General features: G+C 42.8%; 1 protein-coding gene across 1 annotated transcript in view; it reads right to left on the reverse strand.

Moving 5' to 3' along the window:
• Positions 1-1,496: 1,496 nt before the first annotated feature.
• dlc (deltaC) overlaps positions 1,497-17,601 on the reverse strand; it is a 111,059-nt gene continuing 94,954 nt past the window's right edge. Inside the window, exons 9-10 of the mRNA XM_080460064.1 lie at positions 10,687-10,798; positions 1,497-3,386 (exon numbers count right to left, since the gene is read on the reverse strand). Of these exons, the coding sequence (XP_080316190.1) occupies positions 3,381-3,386; positions 10,687-10,798 (118 nt within the window). The 3' untranslated portion in view covers positions 1,497-3,380. The remainder of the gene's footprint in view (positions 3,387-10,686; positions 10,799-17,601) is intronic.

Raw genomic sequence — 17,601 nt, forward strand, 5'->3', positions numbered from 1 at the left:
ACCTGCAGGAAGGTTCTTAATCAGGTGCAATGTGATCTGGGTGACGGTGCTCAGACTGTCACCCCCACCACCCGGGAACGGATAAGATGGATGGATGGAGAAGATGGAGAAGATGGAGAAGATGGAGAAGATGGAGGGATGTTTCAGTCGAATCTCAGAGATTTTCTTTTTCTTTTTTTTCCAGGTTTTCAGAGAGTTCAGGACGAGTTTCATCCTTTTCTTTTCACCTCGTTTTTCTCGTTTGTTTTCCACTTTTTTATTCTTTTGTTTTTCCATTTCAGGCCGAGTTATTACAAAGAGGAGGAAGACGAGGAAGAGGAGGAGGAGATGAAGATGAGCAAGAGGAGAAGAAGACGAGACAAAGATGAGGAAGAGGAGAAGAAGAGGAGATGAAGATGAGGAAGAGGAGATGAAGAGGAGGAAGAGATGAGAGGAGGAGATGAAGAGGAGGAAGAGATGAAGAGGAAAGAAGAAAAGATGAAAGGAGGAAGAGAAAAAGAAGAGGAGAGGAGAGAGGAAGAAGATGAGATAAAGAGGAGGAGCAGAAGAAGAAGAGATGAAGATGTGAAGAAGAGGAGGAAGAGAAAGAGGAGAAGAAGATGAGATGAGGATGAGGATTAGGAAGAGGAGATGAAGATGAGGAAGATGAGAAGAAGAGGAGATGAAGATCAGGGCGAGGAGATGAAGATGAGGAAGAGGAGATGAAGATGAGGGAGAGGAGATGAAGATGAGGAAGAGGAGATGAAGATGAGGAAGGGGAGAAGAAGAGGAGGAAGATGAGAAGAAGAGGAGATGAAGATGAGGAAGAGAAGAAGATGAGGAAGAGGAGTAGAAGAGGAGATGAAGATCATGGAGAGGAGAGGAAGAGGAGATGATTCGGTCTGTTGTTCAGTCGGTCGGTTGTTCAGTCGGTTGTTCAGTCGGTCGGTTGTTCGGTCGGTCGGTTGTTCAGTCGGTCGGTTGTTCAGTCGGTCGGTTGTTCAGTCGGTCGGTTGTTCAGTCGGTCGGTTGTTCAGTCGGTCGGTTGTTCAGTCGGTTGTTCAGTCGGTCGGTTGTTCGGTCGGTCGGTTGTTGGATGTTGGACTCTCCCACCAGGATGTTTGAGGAAATCGTCTTACGGGTTTCGTTGACGTTGCCGAGCTGCTGAGTCGGGAGAAGTTTTTAAATCTGTGGTTGATCTCCTGGAGCGCCCCTCCTGACCACTAGAGGGCCCCACAGGCTCCGGATGATGACTCACAAACTGAAAACCTTCTCTTGTCTTTTATTCTCTTTTAAAACCCAATAACAGTATAACTGTTTTTCTTTTCTTTTACTGACTTTATAAATGTTTCCTGTAGCACTTTGTGGATGGAAAGTATTATTGTTATTGTATCATCATTATCATCATTATTATTATTATTATTATTATTATTATTGTTGTTATTGTTGTTGTGATTTCAGCACAACACCGAGAGAAAAACAACCAGGAGACACAAAACATCCAAAGAAACGACACCAGCCGTTATTTCTCACATTTATTTATGAAAAATATAGATTTGTTGATTGTGACGGAGACGAGAGGCACATGGAAATAAAGAATATTTACAATTCTCTGTCATAAATACAAACACCATATTTACAAAAGGCTGGACATTAAATAAGAAAACGATCTGTACACATTGCATTGTTTCCTTAAATTAACAGACGTACATAAGAAGACACATCTTTGGCATCAAACAGAAGAAGAGGAGGATGAAGGAGGAGAAACTCTCCATCTTCTCATTTATTCCTTGAAAAACTCAAACGTTCCTGGAAACACCCACAAACTTCAAATACAACTTGTTCACTTACTTTTCTCATACGACTGAAAAACATCGTCTGAAGATGTTTATTTATTTTATTTTATTTGTGTTTCAATGAAATCTGCAGATTGTTTGTTGGTTTTTAATTTAAAAAAAATAAAAATCTGTTTCCGATTTTTTCTGCTTCTTTTCTTCAAACGGATTCAAAAACCTGCCGGGAGGTTTTTCTAACGACTCGACGTCCGAGACCCCGACGTGAGAGGACTGAAATGCACCTTCATCATCATCATCATCATCATCATCATCATCATCATCATCATCATCATCATCGTCCTCCTCCTCATCATCACTCAGGAGAACCTTCTTTCACTTTCAGTCAGCTGATTTCATGGTTTCATGATTTCATGGTTTCATGATTTCAGGGTTTCAGGGTTTCATGGTTTCATGATTTCAGGGTTTCAGGGTTTCATGATTTCATGATTTCATGATTTCATGGTTTCAGGGTTTCATGGTTTCATGATTTCAGGGTTTCAGGGTTTCAGGGTTTCATGATTTCATGGTTTCATGATTTCAGGGTTTCATGATTTCATGGTTTCATGATTTCAGGGTTTCAGGGTTTCATGATTTCATGATTTCATGATTTCATGGTTTCAGGGTTTCAGGGTTTCATGATTTCAGGGTTTCATGTCAGACGTGTCGAGGAGAAAGTCTGAACACTTTCTAGATTATCGACACGTGAAGCGGATTGTTTGGGCGAATCTCCCCGACTCACCTGGGACCGCAAATCTGACGGCCTGAGATCCGAACCCAGAGACCAAGAACCAAGAACCAAGAACCAAGAACCAAGAATCAAGAACCAAGATCCAGGGGTCAGAGATCGTTCATCATTCATCCAACATCAGAAATGAAAACTCAGAGGTCAGAGGTCAGACAGTGAAGATACTGAGGTCACCGCGGCTCTCGTGTCCTTCTGCACTTTCCTGGAACTAAACGAGGCACTTGAGAGTTTCTGAGCTGATTGTAGAGGCTGACTCCTGCTCCTCCAGGACCCAGGTCCTCCAGGAGTCCAGGAGGAGGTCCTCCAGGAGTGCCCGGGTCCAGGAGAACTCAGTGCTTGGAGAGTTTGGTGGAGCCGATCCAGATTTGACCCACAGTGTTCCTAATTATTCCACAGAAGAACCAAACGGGCAGAAAGACGTTAAAACCCCCCGCTGGGCGTCCGCCGGCTCGGGAAGACGTCTCGTCCTCCTCTGGCACACAAACCAGGGGAAACCCAGGAACCGACCCTGCGGAGTATCAAGGCATCCAAAACTCCAAGGTCTCCGAAACTGTACAGTGAAAGCAGGAATCCAAACCCGGCGACCGCGGAATGGAAATGAGATTATATTAAAAAATAAAAGGGATAAATAGTGCAAATGATGTCAGACATTCAGTCTCGACTCCTCGCGGTCCCCCGATCATCAGCATCAAAGCAGAGCCAGTAAAAACAAACTTCTGTTGGTGCTGAGCAGCAGTAATAAATATTAAGTTAGAAAGGTAGAAGAGTTCCAGTGGGCGTCGGTCCAGGACGGGAACTGTTTCTTCTCCAGCCGGCGAGAATCAAACCTGCGGTAGAGACGAGAAACAGCGGTGAGTCGTCGGCGTACAGGGAGACACTTCCATTCCATTAGCAGCTTAAACACGACTCCTCTGTACACAGGGTGGAGTTCTAGTGCAGATTTTAGAGTATTTATATTGCTTGAACACTTTTTATTTATCTAAAAAGATGTTATTTGTCTTCCGGTGCCACGTTTGCTGATGATGTTGTTACTTCACACGTCACATTATTCGTTCTCCACCCTCTTAACCTTCATGAAGTCAGTGGACCTTCTGATCAGATGACACGCCCACTCTCACACGCACAGGAAGCCGGCGCCTTCACAATAAAAGCACTGGACAGATTCCCGGGTCGGCTCTACATTCTGGACTCTTATTCTGGTTTTAGAAACTGAAAATTCTTCTGCTCTTTACCAACACATGGTTTCTGGTATTTTCTAATTATTTGATCTGAAATCTTCATTTGCAACAATTAATCAGCGAACATATCAACAGCTAGAACTACCCTTGGTAGAGCGCAGGCCTTCGCCAACGCCACATTTGTCACCATGGAAACAGATGGATCACAAGGTCATTGAGTCTCCATCGTCTGTCCTGGTCGTTTGAGTTGCTTCATCTTGTTTCCATCTTGAGGACAAAAATTTTGTTCTGTTGGTTCCTATTCTTTTGTGTTACTTTAACGTACCAGAGTGAGCTGGCCTGTGATTGGCTGAGAGAGGAGAAGGGGGCGGAGTGAGCAGTGTGCTAGCAGACGGCTAACGGCATAGTGGAGCTCCAGAGTGTCGACAATGGAGGAAATATCTTCCCTCCAGGAGCCGATCGATCCCAGAACCTAATGATTGATCCTTGAGGACAAATCATCCCTGAACCCTTCAGGACCTCCAGCTTAGTAGTTCATGAGAAAAGTCGGATAAATAAACAGATAAATCCATGCAGACAAAAACATTCCCTTCGCCCTGACTTTCTTCAGCGAAGGTAATAAATAAATAAATAGATACGTACGTACGTACATAAATTGGGAGAAAAAAGTGAAACTCTGTTTGTTTTTTTTCAGATTTGATATGTTTAATACATTTTGTTGTTTTTTTTCGTTCCTGGTTTAGTTGTATTTTGTAGTTTCATGTTTTATGTTGAAAATCGTGTTTTTCATGTCCAGCACTTTGTCTCAACCATGGTTGTGTGAATTTGTTGCTTTAGGAATTGAATTAAAACGCTGTATAAATAAAGATGTTATGGTATTTCCAAGCATTTACCAAAACAAAAGGTTTGATGGAGGATGATGGAGGTCAATAAAAGGACGTATTAGAGGATTAAGGTCGGAGTTCACGGCACCCGAGTGATGCTACCTGTGTTATCCTGAGTGATGCTACCTGTGCTATCCTGAGTGATGCTACCTGTGCTAACCCGAGTGATGCTACCTGTGTTATCCTGAGTGATGCTAGCTGTGCTAACCCGAGTGATGCTACCTGTGCTATCCTGAGTGATGCTACCTGTGTTATCCTGAGTGATGCTACCTGTGTTATCCTGAGTGATGCTACCTGTGCTAACCCGAGTGATGCTACCTGTGCTATCCTGAGTGATGCTACCTGTGCTATCCTGAGTGATGCTACCTGTGCTAACCCGAGTGATGCTACCTGTGCTATCCTGAGTGATGCTACCTGTGCTAACCCGAGTGATGCTACCTGTGCTATCCTGAGTGATGCTACCTGTGCTAACCCGTGTGATGCTACCTGTGCTATCCTGAGTGATGCTACCTGTGCTAACCCGAGTGATGCTACCTGTGCTATCCTGAGTGATGCTACCTGTGCTACCTGTGTTCTATTGTGACGGAGCTCACAGATGCTGGTCTGGTATCTTGTAAGTGAAAGTCTAAACCACATAGACCCAGACCAGGATGGACTCAGCATGTGATTGAACCTTCAAATACTTTAATTTATGGATTGTTAAATGGACTCTTCACTGACTGACCCCAAAGTGCTTTACATAGCTCATCACATTCACGCACCATCGGAGGCTGCAGCCATGCAAGGCGCTGTCACTCCAATGGGGGCAGTTTGGGGTTCAGTGTCCTGCCCAAGGACACTTCGGCAGGCAGAGATGGGAATCGAACCTGCAGCCTCCGATAGGGAGACAACCGCTCTATCAACCGAGCCATGCCGCTCACCGCGTGTCCTTTCTGTGTCTGACTTACTGTTTGTTGGTTGATTTAATGAACATATGGGACTCATGCAATCTGAAGGTGGGGCTTATAGTCAGCACACCTCACTACAAGCCCCACCCACCACATTTAAATAGAAAAAACAAATTGGCACATATATAGGCCACACTTTTCTATAAGCTGCAGGTGTTACAGCTAAAATACACAAACACAGGGTTTGATCTCTGTTGGAAAAGTTTTTTATCAGTTATTTGCTGATTGTTTAACCAGCAGCTCGGAGTTACATGATGCACATGAACGCATCACCCATGTATCGAAAGGTAGCGGTTTATAGTCCAGACATTACGGTACCGAGTCTCCTCTGGTAGACCAGGGTCTGGTCTGGTACCTGGTCTGAAGAACCAGTTTGAATGGAGCGAACGCTGTGACAGCAAACTGTTTGGCACAACAGCTGCTAAATAATGACGGTCAAAATTTGGGGAAAGAAATTCAGAAGATGAATAATTAGTAAAATGCCTCCACCCTCCAACACTGATGGAGTTACTGGGTGTAGAAATACTGCTGGGCTCTGGAAAATCACCATCATGACAATTAGGGGTTATTAGGTTGGAGGAGGGTATTAAGCTGGAGGAGGGTATTTAGGGTGGAAGAGGGTATTAAGGTGGAGGAAGGTGTTAGGTTAGAGTAGGGTATTAGGGTGGAGGAGGTAACTGCTGCAATCAATAACTAAATCTTGAGGTCTGGATAAGATCCAGCAGAACAAGAAATTTGCCAGTCAAAGAGTCGTGTCGCTGCTTAATGCTTCACTGGAGCATTGATAATAGTACTTTGTACTGTGCTGTACTCTCTGTGCTGTACTCTCTGTGCTGTACTCTCTGCACAGCTGGTACCAGTAATGAAAGGAGTCATATCATCCAGCTTTAACTCTTCTTCTTGGTCGGTCCAGAAACCTTCAGTATTCGTTGGAGCAACACACTTTTTAAAACCTGAGACAAGCCAGGGAGAGAGAGGACAGACTGTCTTCACTTCTGGGGCGTCAGTCCAGGTATGGGGACGATTAGTACCTTTGGAGAACCTTTGGAAAGTGGATTTTTTTCATAATAGGACTCCTTAAAGGATAAAACAGGGAAAATGTCTGGTATTGAAAACTACAGGCTGGAACAGTCTTCCCAGAATTGCTAGAAATGATTCCACTCACTAACAGCAGTTTGGTGTTAAAAGAACATGGAACAGATGAAGTCTCTCTGCTCTGAAAGAGGCTGTGAACCAGTGCAGGAGGCAGAACTCCGTGAGGCAGAGCCTAACGTAACAAGCTTCAGGTTGCATATAGTAATGCGACTGAAGCGTTTTTTTATGTTTTTATACGGACCTAAGAGTCTGCAATAAAGATGGAACGAGAATTCTGGATTTTTTTTTTATTTTTTCTGAATTCATAATGAATATCGATAATGATCCTGTAAAATCTGAAAAAAACTAAATTAAATCCAATATATTTGAAAGAAAACGTCTTTTGGTGGAATACGAAACTATTCGGTTATTTCTGTTTGGAGCTGAAGTTCACGAACGAGTTCAATCAGCTCCCCCCAGTGGTGCCTGTTGGTACTGCAGTCATATTCATGCTGACTCGGTAACTAAACACTTTGTATTAAATCAAATGTAAACGTAGCAGCTTTTTTTCTGCTGTGTTGAAGAGAAACTTCATTTAAAAAACACAACTGACAGGAAACCGTCTCAGTGATGAATCTTTAATGTAGAAAATCTGGACTTTTGACTTTCAGGACTCATATTCTCACTTATCGCGAACAGAACGCGTTGACAAGCAAGTGAACGCTCCATCACTTCTCAAAACTTACAGCAGCTCCAAAACATCAAACGTGACTTCTGACCATCTCAGAAACAATGAAATAATCAGCCAATCACATCGCTGGAAAACAGGAAGTGGAACACGATAGCACAGAGGGCCACGCTAACGTCTGCAATGCGCAAACACCTGTAACGTGATAAAGTCTGTACTGCGCTAACGTCTGTCAACAACACGCAAAACACAGACAAATACAGTGCTTTTCCTCTAGAACATAGTCAGCCTTACTCGTCTCAGCCTCCATTACAATATAGTACCACCGCGAAGTGGGCGGAGTCATCAGAGCTTTTCCCCATCGTGTATAACTTATCCCTCTGATATGATATCATTGGGTATCAGCTCAAATAAAAAATAAATTGTAAATATTAGGGACGTCCCGATCACACTTTTTTACCCCCGATACCGATCTGATTTTTCAGAATTGAGTATCGGCCGATACCGATACTTTCCCGATCCGATACTCACATTGCTATTGCACAGATACTCAATAGTGTATTTTTGGAGTAACTAAGATGTCTGAAGCTAAACGCAGTACTGGCAGAAGCTTTGTTTACCTAGAAATTATTGTAAAACTCACTTATTGAATCAGAATTCTTCTCAGAACGACTTCAGAACTTATTTAAACTTTATTCAGTCAGAACAACAAAACAGTTCCACTCTGCAGTCTTGTTTCTCTTATTTATCTTAACTTAAACTACTTCACCTGCATTTTGTGGCAAATAAAAAGAATTAAAAATGAAACCCAGAGAATCAGTTTGACTAACATAGAAAGTATAAAAAACTACAACATAAACAGTATTCAGTAAAACCAATCAGAAGAACCCAGTTCTACTTCAAAGTGTCTTTGACTGGTTGGGTTGAAAAAGTGCAAAAACAATAATAAAAATAAATAAATGTTAAACATAAATACTCTGAGGCTCCAATGTAACTTCTTTGTGTATTAAATTCCAGTTTACCTTAAAGCAGTATGAGAGGTTTGACCTGAATGTCACTAAACATTTACATTTCAATGTGAATTATAAACATTTAATTCCACTTCAAAGTGGTAAAACCTGTTTGACTAAAGTACTCTGAACATAGTACTCTCAAGAACTTATTCAGAATATCCCAGTCTCTCTTCAACCTAGAGGAACCTTCTGGGTACTTGTTTCACCATATCGCCCCCCTGTGGGGACTGAGCCTTTATTTTAAAGCTGCACCAGGTTTGCTGCTTCCGTGCAGCTTTTTCTTTAGTTGTTGTTATAAACTGAGGAACATCCACACGACGATAAAACGATCTTCCGTCACACGGCTCAACACGAGGCTTCAGGGCATGTAGTACACATGCCAGGCCTGTAGGGGCGCTTTGACACATAGAAATTTAGAAGTAGACTTCTGCACATAAACACATAAACCACTGTATATAACTCTAGTTTTATAGGTCTATGGCCCCGCTCCGCCTGCTTCTAGCTTCTGCAGCTCCACCCGAGCTTCTAGTCCCTGATTGTTGTGGTTATTAGGTGACGTAGCGGAGCGGTGGGGGGAGGAGGGGGGCCATTACATCATCTTTTGTCCACGGATGATGGTCTTTGCTGAGCGTACTCCACCGCATGTTTACTTTTTAGATTTCTTGTCAGATTAGTTGTGTTAAACGAAGCTCTGGTGCTCCACCACTCAGGACTGTGGTGAAGCTCTGGTGCTCCACCTCTCGGGACTGTGGTGAAGCTCTGGTGCTCCACCTCTCAGGACTGTGGTGAAGCTCTGGTGCTCCACCTCTCAGGACTGTGGTGAAGCTCTGGTGCTCCACCTCTCGGGACTGTGGTGAAGCTCTGGTGCTCCACCTCTCAGGACTGGTTTGGTTATCCACTTAAAATCCCTCCAGACTGCTGGTTGATCCTCTCAGTGGCTTCAGGCTGCTCACCTCAGTTTACGGCAGGTCGCTAACAGGCTCGCTTTACGGCAGGTCGCTAACAGGCTCGCTTTACGGCAGGTCGCTAACAGGCTCGCTTTACGGCAGCTGACGGGAAAAAGGTTGGTTTTGGTTTTTTGTTTTTTTTTTAGATCAGCTGGGTGATCGGCTGGATTTGCTGATTCCTGATCAGTCACAAATCACTGATATCGGCCTGATCCGATATCTACCTATCGGATCGGGACATCCTTAGTAAATATTTTCATATACTTATTAATAATATGGCAAAATGTGGATTGTTACTATGGTGCTTCACTGTCCGGTGTTTCGGTTTCACTGGTGCCCCTGTTAACTGGTGCCTTCTTCCCGCAGCCGTCAGCAGCAGCTGATGTTTAGATTAGACAAAGAAACGCTACGATACTTTAAACTTTAACAGAAATGTGGTTAAACGACGTTCTCCAGGACAGCTACGGGTTCTGGTCGGGTTCTTAACATCTGCTGTGAAAGAAGACGCTGGAGGAAGAAGGTCACCAGTTAGCAGGGGAACCAGCTAATCCATAACACCGTGGCTGGGAGACCTCCTGGTCCTGAATCCTCTGGTCGTCTGCAGCTCCTCGCTGCTCCACTGGTTGAGTTCTGAGCGTCTCTCTCTGGTTCTGATCGGTTTTAAAAATGGTGGCTGAACGAGACGACCTCTGACTCATCTGTGTCGTGACAAGCCGGCCAATCAGAGGCTGCCGTCTGCTGACGTCACATTGTCTACTGGCCTCGGCTCACTGGGAACCTCGAAGTACCTGGTAGCAGGTACTGGGAAAGTATGTGGTAGCAGGTACCGGGAAAGTACTTGGTCGTGGGTACTGAAAGTACCTGGTAGTGGGTACTGGGAAAGTACCTGGTAGCAGGTACTGGGAAAGTACCTGGTAGCAGGAACCAGGAAAGTATGTGGTAGCAGGTACCGGGAAAGTACTTGGTCGTGGGTACTGAAAGTACCTGGTAGCAGGAACCAAAAAAGTACCTGGTAGCAAGTACCAAGAAAGTACCTGGTAGCGAGCATCAAGAAAGTACCTGGTAGCGGGTACCATGAAAGTACCTGTTAGCAGGTACAAACATGTAGTGGAAAAACGTCAAAAGCAAGTCGAGGCGAGTCCAATCGGGCTGAGTAGGTTCTAATAGGTTCTAGTGGAAAAGCCTCAATACAAAGAACCAGCGGCCAAACTGAAACCTGAAGAGGTCAACCAAAGGTCACGACGGCGGTTCTGAAGGTGGCGAAGAAAAAGACAGAAACATGGCGTGTGTGTGTGTGTGTGTGTGTGTGTGTGTGTGTGTGTGTGTGTGTGTGTGTGTGTGTGTGTGTGTGTGTGTGTGTGTGTGTGTGTGTGTGTGTGTGTGTGTGTGTCCTCACCTCGGTGGCGTACACACAATGCTCCAGCTGCTCGGGGATGATGAAGACGGGCTGATAGAGTCCGTCTGCGAAGCCGAGTGGAGGAATGACGGCCGACGACTCGCTTTTCTTTCTGCGGCGGGAAAAACAGGCGGAGCTGAGGCCAGAACAACAACAACAACAACAACAACAACAACAACAACAACAACAACAACAACGACAACAGGCACAGCTGAGGCCGGAACAACAACAACAACAACAACAACAGACCACATCCAGATAACTTCAGGATTAACTCTGGTTTTCTCTTATCCAGATAACTTCAGGATTAACTCTGGTTTTCTCTTATCCAGATAACTTCAGGATTAACTCTGGTTTTCTCTTATCTAGATAACTTCAGGATTAACTCTGGTTTTCTGTACTATGACGCTGGTTCCCTTCTCACCAGGATAAATCACCTGGTAACTGATGATGAAAGTCTAACCTGCTCCAGAGCAGGTTATGTTCTAGATAAGAGGTCAGAGCTCCGCCTCCTGACCAATCAGATCTCTTGGGAAATGCCCCGCCCATTCTTAAATGATGGTGATTGGTGGGCAGGTTCAGCTCTGAGCTGCAGCAGAGAGGAGAGGAGAAATTAATCTAGAACAATCTTTAGACATAATAAAATAAATCCTGGTCTCTGAGGCTCTGAAGGAGGTTCTGGTTCTGGTTCTTGACTTGTTCCAGGTCTGTTTATCTCCATGAGGGTTGATCTGGAATAATGAGGTTCATGATCACACCTGACAGAACTGCAGAACCATGAATTTATGGAACCAGAACTACTGGTGTCGTCATGGTGATGAATTAATATTCCAACAGGAAACACAAGAGAACCTCCGCCTCAGAACCAGTGATGGAGAACCTAAAGTAAAAGAAGAGCAGAGAGGAAGTTCTGCCTGGAACCTTTCTGCTGGAATAAAGTGGAACTGAGTGATCACAGTGCTGTTCCTTTATATCACTGATCAATTAATCTGCTCTAATCTCACCAAGTCAGGAAGGTTCTGGTTCTGGCTGCAGCAGCAGTGTTGCTTTGAGCTGCTGGATGGGTTGGAATTCTTCATAATCTCAGAGATTAACTGCTCCTTCAGTAATCCGGAAACTGCTCTGCATTGTCTCCTTCCGAGCTCCAAGCAATGCTGGTAAAGTTCCTTGCCCAAGGACACAACGGCAATGACTTTTTGATAGGGTGGGATTTGAACCACCAACTCTACCACTGAGCCACAATCGCCCCACGAGGCAGGAGGTAGGGTTGTTCGCTATACCGGTACTGTATTGGCATCGCTGTACTGACGCCATTAAAACGATACTATACTGGACCCGGCCGGTACCGGTATCTTTTTATTTTTTCCGTGGCCGCGGAGCGTCACTGTTGTAATCTGCACCGAGGAGAGTCAGTCTCTGAGGCGGCGGCGGGCCGCTGCTCCTCTTTCTCACTTGTTTTGGATGTTTTGGACGATTGAAAGAAAAGAAAAGAAAAGAAAAGAAAAGAAAAGAAAAGAAAAGAAAAGAAAAGAAAGCAGCTCCGCTTTCTTTTCTTTTCTTTTCTTTTCTTTAAATCCATTTTTTTGCACTCCGGTTTCTCCGAGACGGTGAGCGCTCCCGCGCTCCGACCCGAGAACCACAACTGAATAACTGAATAAGCGCTTCATACTCGACCTACACAACTTCAAAATAAAAGTCAGAACAATGTATTTTCAAAACAATCTTCTCCCAAACGAGCTTGTACTTTGAAAAGAATACCAGATGTGCACGAGTAAATGACATGGCGTCTGCGTCCACGTGAGAGTGAGCATGTGTAACTGACTCAGAGAGAGAGAGAGAGAGAGAGAGAGAGAGAGAGAGAGAGAGAGAGAGAGAGAGAGAGAGAGAGACATATACATCCACAAGGCCACAACTTGTAGAAAAAACAGGTGCTAGAAGTACTATATGAAGTACTATATGAAGTACTATATGAAGTACTTTGGCTTCAGAACAAAAGAGCACGGTGTCTCCATCAACACTGAAGCTCCACTGAGTAAACAGTGTTAGAGAACACGTCTGGTCCAGAGTGGAAACACTATTAACCTGCTAAACTACTAACCTGCTACTCTACTAACCTGCAACACTACTAACCTGCAACACTACTAAACTGCTACACTACTAACCTGCTACACAACTAACCTGCTACACTACTAACCTGCTACTCTACTAACCTGCAAGACTACTAACCTGCTACACTACTAACCTGCTACTCTACTAACCTGCTACACTACTAACCTGCTACACTACTAACTTGCTACACTACTAACCTGCTACTCTACTAACCTGCTACACTACTAACCTGCTACACTACTAACCTGCTACACTACTAACCTGCTACTCTACTAACCTGCTACACTACTAACCTGCTAAACATCCAGACCTGCAGAAGGAGTTCACAGATCCACAACTAATAACTTATATACCATGAAAAAATAGCTCTGGAAATCAATGTAAGCTATTATAAATATTAGTATTATAAATGTAATATAATAAATAATATAAAAGAATACAATATAAAAAGATTTTATTTGAGCCATTTAATGTTATAAAGAGTACTGCATAGTAACAAACCATTTAAAGACTTTGGTCCTCCTGAAGACAGGCTGGATCTCATGACGTTTTATGTGTTTTCCTTTTATTTGGGAAAGTATCGAAAGTATCGAAAGTATCGAAAGTATCAAACTACATTTTGGTATCAGTAACGATACCAAAATGTTGGTACCGTTACACTCGTAGGAGGTTCAACAAAGTCTGAGTCTCTCCCTGAATTCTGACTTGACTTAGTCTGAGATGAAACTCAGAGTTTCCGGTTCCAGACCAGCTGATCGGAATTAGTTCAATCAAGTCTGAGTTTGTGAAGCTTGAGTTCAGCTTGTGCACAACCACAATAAAAAGCTTCATCAATGGAGCCCTGACACCACCGGTCACTATGGCAACAGACAGAAAACCCAGTCCTTTCACAGTAAAAGTCCCGGCGCTGCAGCAGCGGAGGAGAGAGACGACGAGAGAATTGAAATGAAAGTTTAGATGGCAGCAGACGGGTAGAAATAATAAATAGGCTTAAAATCTGAATTTCATTGAGGTGCAATCCAACAGGAGGAAGACAACCTGGAAGCTGCTGGAATGAAATATAAAAACATCCTTCAGAATGAAAAGGAAAAAGCCTTCATGCTATAATTGGGCCTCACTTTCATTTTCATTTCAGTCTTGATATTGTTGGATATTGATGGAGGCTATTAAACAATTAAAAAATAGTCATTTTAACCCCTAACAAGCTTTTGAACTTGTCCTCTGTTAATGTGTACTACTGAGAAGATTAACACAATGTTTACACATGTTAGTAGAGCGGGTCCATTTCAGATGGGACCATGTGGAAATCAACACTCAATAAAATAAAACACTAAAAGTACGACACACATACCCCCGCCCCCCCAAAAATAAATAAATAAATAAATATATATATATATATATATATATATATAAATAAATAAATAAATAAATAAATAAATAAGATAAAATAGAAACTTGTTTCAATGCAGGAGAGTTCTCTAACCACTGCTGCTTTACAGGTTTTATAAAGAAAACCACCATTTTGCATTAAAAGCCCTCTGACGGGGCAATTTAGGAAGGAATTTCCCCACGAATACTCTCTCATGACGTAAGTAATCTCAAATCATTTCTGGGAGCTTCAGGTGGGAGGAGCCTGGTAGAAACTCCAGGTTTCTTCTAGTGAACCTGCCAGCGAGCAGGTTCTGTTCAGAGAGTCTGTTGCCATGGTGACTGACTGAGTTTCAGTTATGTCTCTTTCCCTCAATTCAGGGTTAACTTACTCTGAATTTTCACTTAACCCACTTTCTGGAACATGGCCCTGTTCTTGACGTTGTTGTTGTTGTTGTTGTTGTCGTTGTTGTTGTTGTTGTTGTTGTTGTTGTTGTTGTTGTCGTTGTGACCATTTTAATCATTGTTTCTCTCCTCGTTGCTTCTAAAGTTGATGCTGCTGTAATTTGTGTTAAATTTATTTATTTCTTTTTGCTTTTGTTTTTTGTGGGTTTTGTTGTTGTTGTTTGAGTTGTTATTGTTCTGCTAGTCCATATTGTCCATATTGTTTTGTGTTTGTTGCTCTTCTGTTTAAAAGGTTAGGGGTTTTATTTATGCATCTTTTGTTGTTTTTACTGTTTTTTTAAATTGCATGTGTTGTTGTCCTTCCTGTTGGTTGTTCAATTCAATTCAACTTTATTTACTTCGTGCCAAAGATACAACAAAGTCCTTTCAGGGTACTTCCTCCAGAGAACCTTCAAAGTACAGAGTACAGGACCTGGGGCACCTGTAAGCTCCGCCTCCTTTCTACTGGTCGAAAACCCAGGAACCTCCAGGGGGTTCTGCACAAAACCAGGATGAGGGATTAAGCCTGGAAATCTTGTCCATCCTGGATTAACGTATCCTCCAGTGGGTTCATGAAAGCAGGCTAAGTTTATCCTGGACTAGTAACCATGGTGACTGATCCTCTGCAGCTGGCCTGCTCCAGACCAGGATCACATTCAGGAGAAGTTCCTCCTGTGGTGGTTCTGCTGTCAGGACTGTGAGAAATGTTACATCATCCAGATGTTTGGACTGGAGTCATTTCATCTGCTGGTTGAATTTTAGTTTTAGTATTACTTATTAGTACAGTTTATATAATATATAAAGACAATATTTGAGCAATAAAAGTACAAAGCCAGAGGGTTTATTTGGACTGATTTCCTCATTAATACAAAACCAACACTGAAAGGTTCAAAATCTGACCTCACTTAAATGGTACAATACCGATATTTAAAATAAATCCGACCTGATGATGAAAGAGGAGAAAAAGGAAAAAAAAAATAAATAAATAAATAAATATATATATATATATATATATCACCACTAATGTAGGCTGGGATATACCTTGTAAGAAGCTGCACGGACCGAGTCACTGTACCTCCATCACTTTACCTCCATAGGTAACGTACCGTACCATACCATAACTTACTGTGCCGTACCATAACATACCATACCATAACTTACTGTACCATACCATAACATACCATAACATACCGTACCATAACTTACTGTACCATACCATAACATACCGTACCATACCATAACTTACTGTACCGTACCATACCATAACGTACCATAACATACCGTACCATAACATACCGTACCATAACTTACTGTACCATAACGTACCGTATCATACCATAACTTACCATAACTTACTGTACCGTACCATACCATAACGTACCATAACATACCGTACCATAACATACCGTACCATAACTTACTGTACCATAACGTACCGTATCATAACATACCGTACCATAACATACCGTACCATAACTTACTGTACCATAACGTACCGTATCATACCATAACGTACCATAACATACCGTATCATACCATAACTTACTGTACCGTACTGTGCCGTACCATAACGTACCATAACATACCGTACCATAACATACCGTACCGTACCATAACGTACCATAAGTCTGGAGTCAGCCAGTCCTCCCTCGCTCCTCTCCAGTTAGTCCAGAACGCTGCAGTCCACCTTCTACCTGGAGCAGGTATGACGGAGCTCAGAACTCCATTCTGGAGTCTCTCCACTGGCTGCCTGGTCATTTTAAAATTCATTGTAAGATTCTTTTATTTGTTTTTAAATCTCTGAATGGTCTGGCCCCGCCCTCCCTCTCTGAGCTGCTCCACCCCTACACCCCTGCTCTTTTACTGTATTTCACTGTTTTTACTCTTCTATTGTAATTTGTTTTTACTTTGTCGTTTATGTGAAGCACTTTGGCTTCAGCCACAGCTGTTTTAAAGTGCTATATAAATATATATATAAATAAAGTTGACTTGACTTGACTTAACGTACCATACCATTCCATAACGTACCATACCATTCCATAACGTAACATGCCATAACGTAACATGCCATACCATAACATGCCATACCATAACATGCCATACCATAACGTACTATAACGTATTTAACCATACCATAACGTACCATACTGTACCATAACGTACTGTACCGTACCGTACAATACATACCATTCCATAACGTACCATACCATTCCATAACGTAACATGCCATACCATAACGTACCATACCATTCCATAATGTAACATGCCATACCATAACGTACTATAACGTATTTAACCATACCATAACGTACCATACTGTACCATAACGTACTGTACCGTACCGTACCATACATAACATACCATATCATAATGTATCGTACAGTATCATAACATACTGTGCCATACTGTGCCATACCATAACGTACCATACTATACCTGGTTTTCTCTTATCCAGGTAACTTGAGGATTAACTCTGGTTTTCTCTTATCCAGGTAACTTCAGGGTTAACTCTGGTTTTCCGTACTACGATGCTGGTTCACTTCTTCCCAGGATAAATCACCATGGTAACTGACTCTGAATGTCTAACCTGCTCCGGAGCAGGATATGTTCTGGATAAGATCACAGTGAGTGTAAAGCTCCGCCTCCTGACCAATCAGATCTCTTGGAAAATTCCCCGCCCATTCTTAAATGATGGTGATTGGTGGGCAGGTTCAGCTCTGAGTTGCAGTGGAGAGGAGAGGAGAAATTAATTTAGAACAATCTTTTTGACAGAACCCAATAAATCCTGGTCACTGAGCTTTGAAGGAGGTTCTTGTTCTTGTTCTTGTTCTTGTTCTTGTTCTTGTTCTTGTTCTCGTTCTTGTTCTTGTTCTTGTTCTCGTTCTTGTTCTTGACTTGTTCCAAGTCTGTTTGGCTCCACGAGGGTTGATCTCGAATAATGAGCTTAATAATAATGCTCACGCTGACAGAACTGCACAAACAGGAATTTATAGA

The sequence above is a fragment of the Lipophrys pholis genome (genome assembly GCF_963383615.2).
Source record: "Lipophrys pholis genome assembly, chromosome: 3".
Taxonomy (NCBI): Eukaryota; Metazoa; Chordata; class Actinopteri; order Blenniiformes; family Blenniidae; genus Lipophrys; species Lipophrys pholis.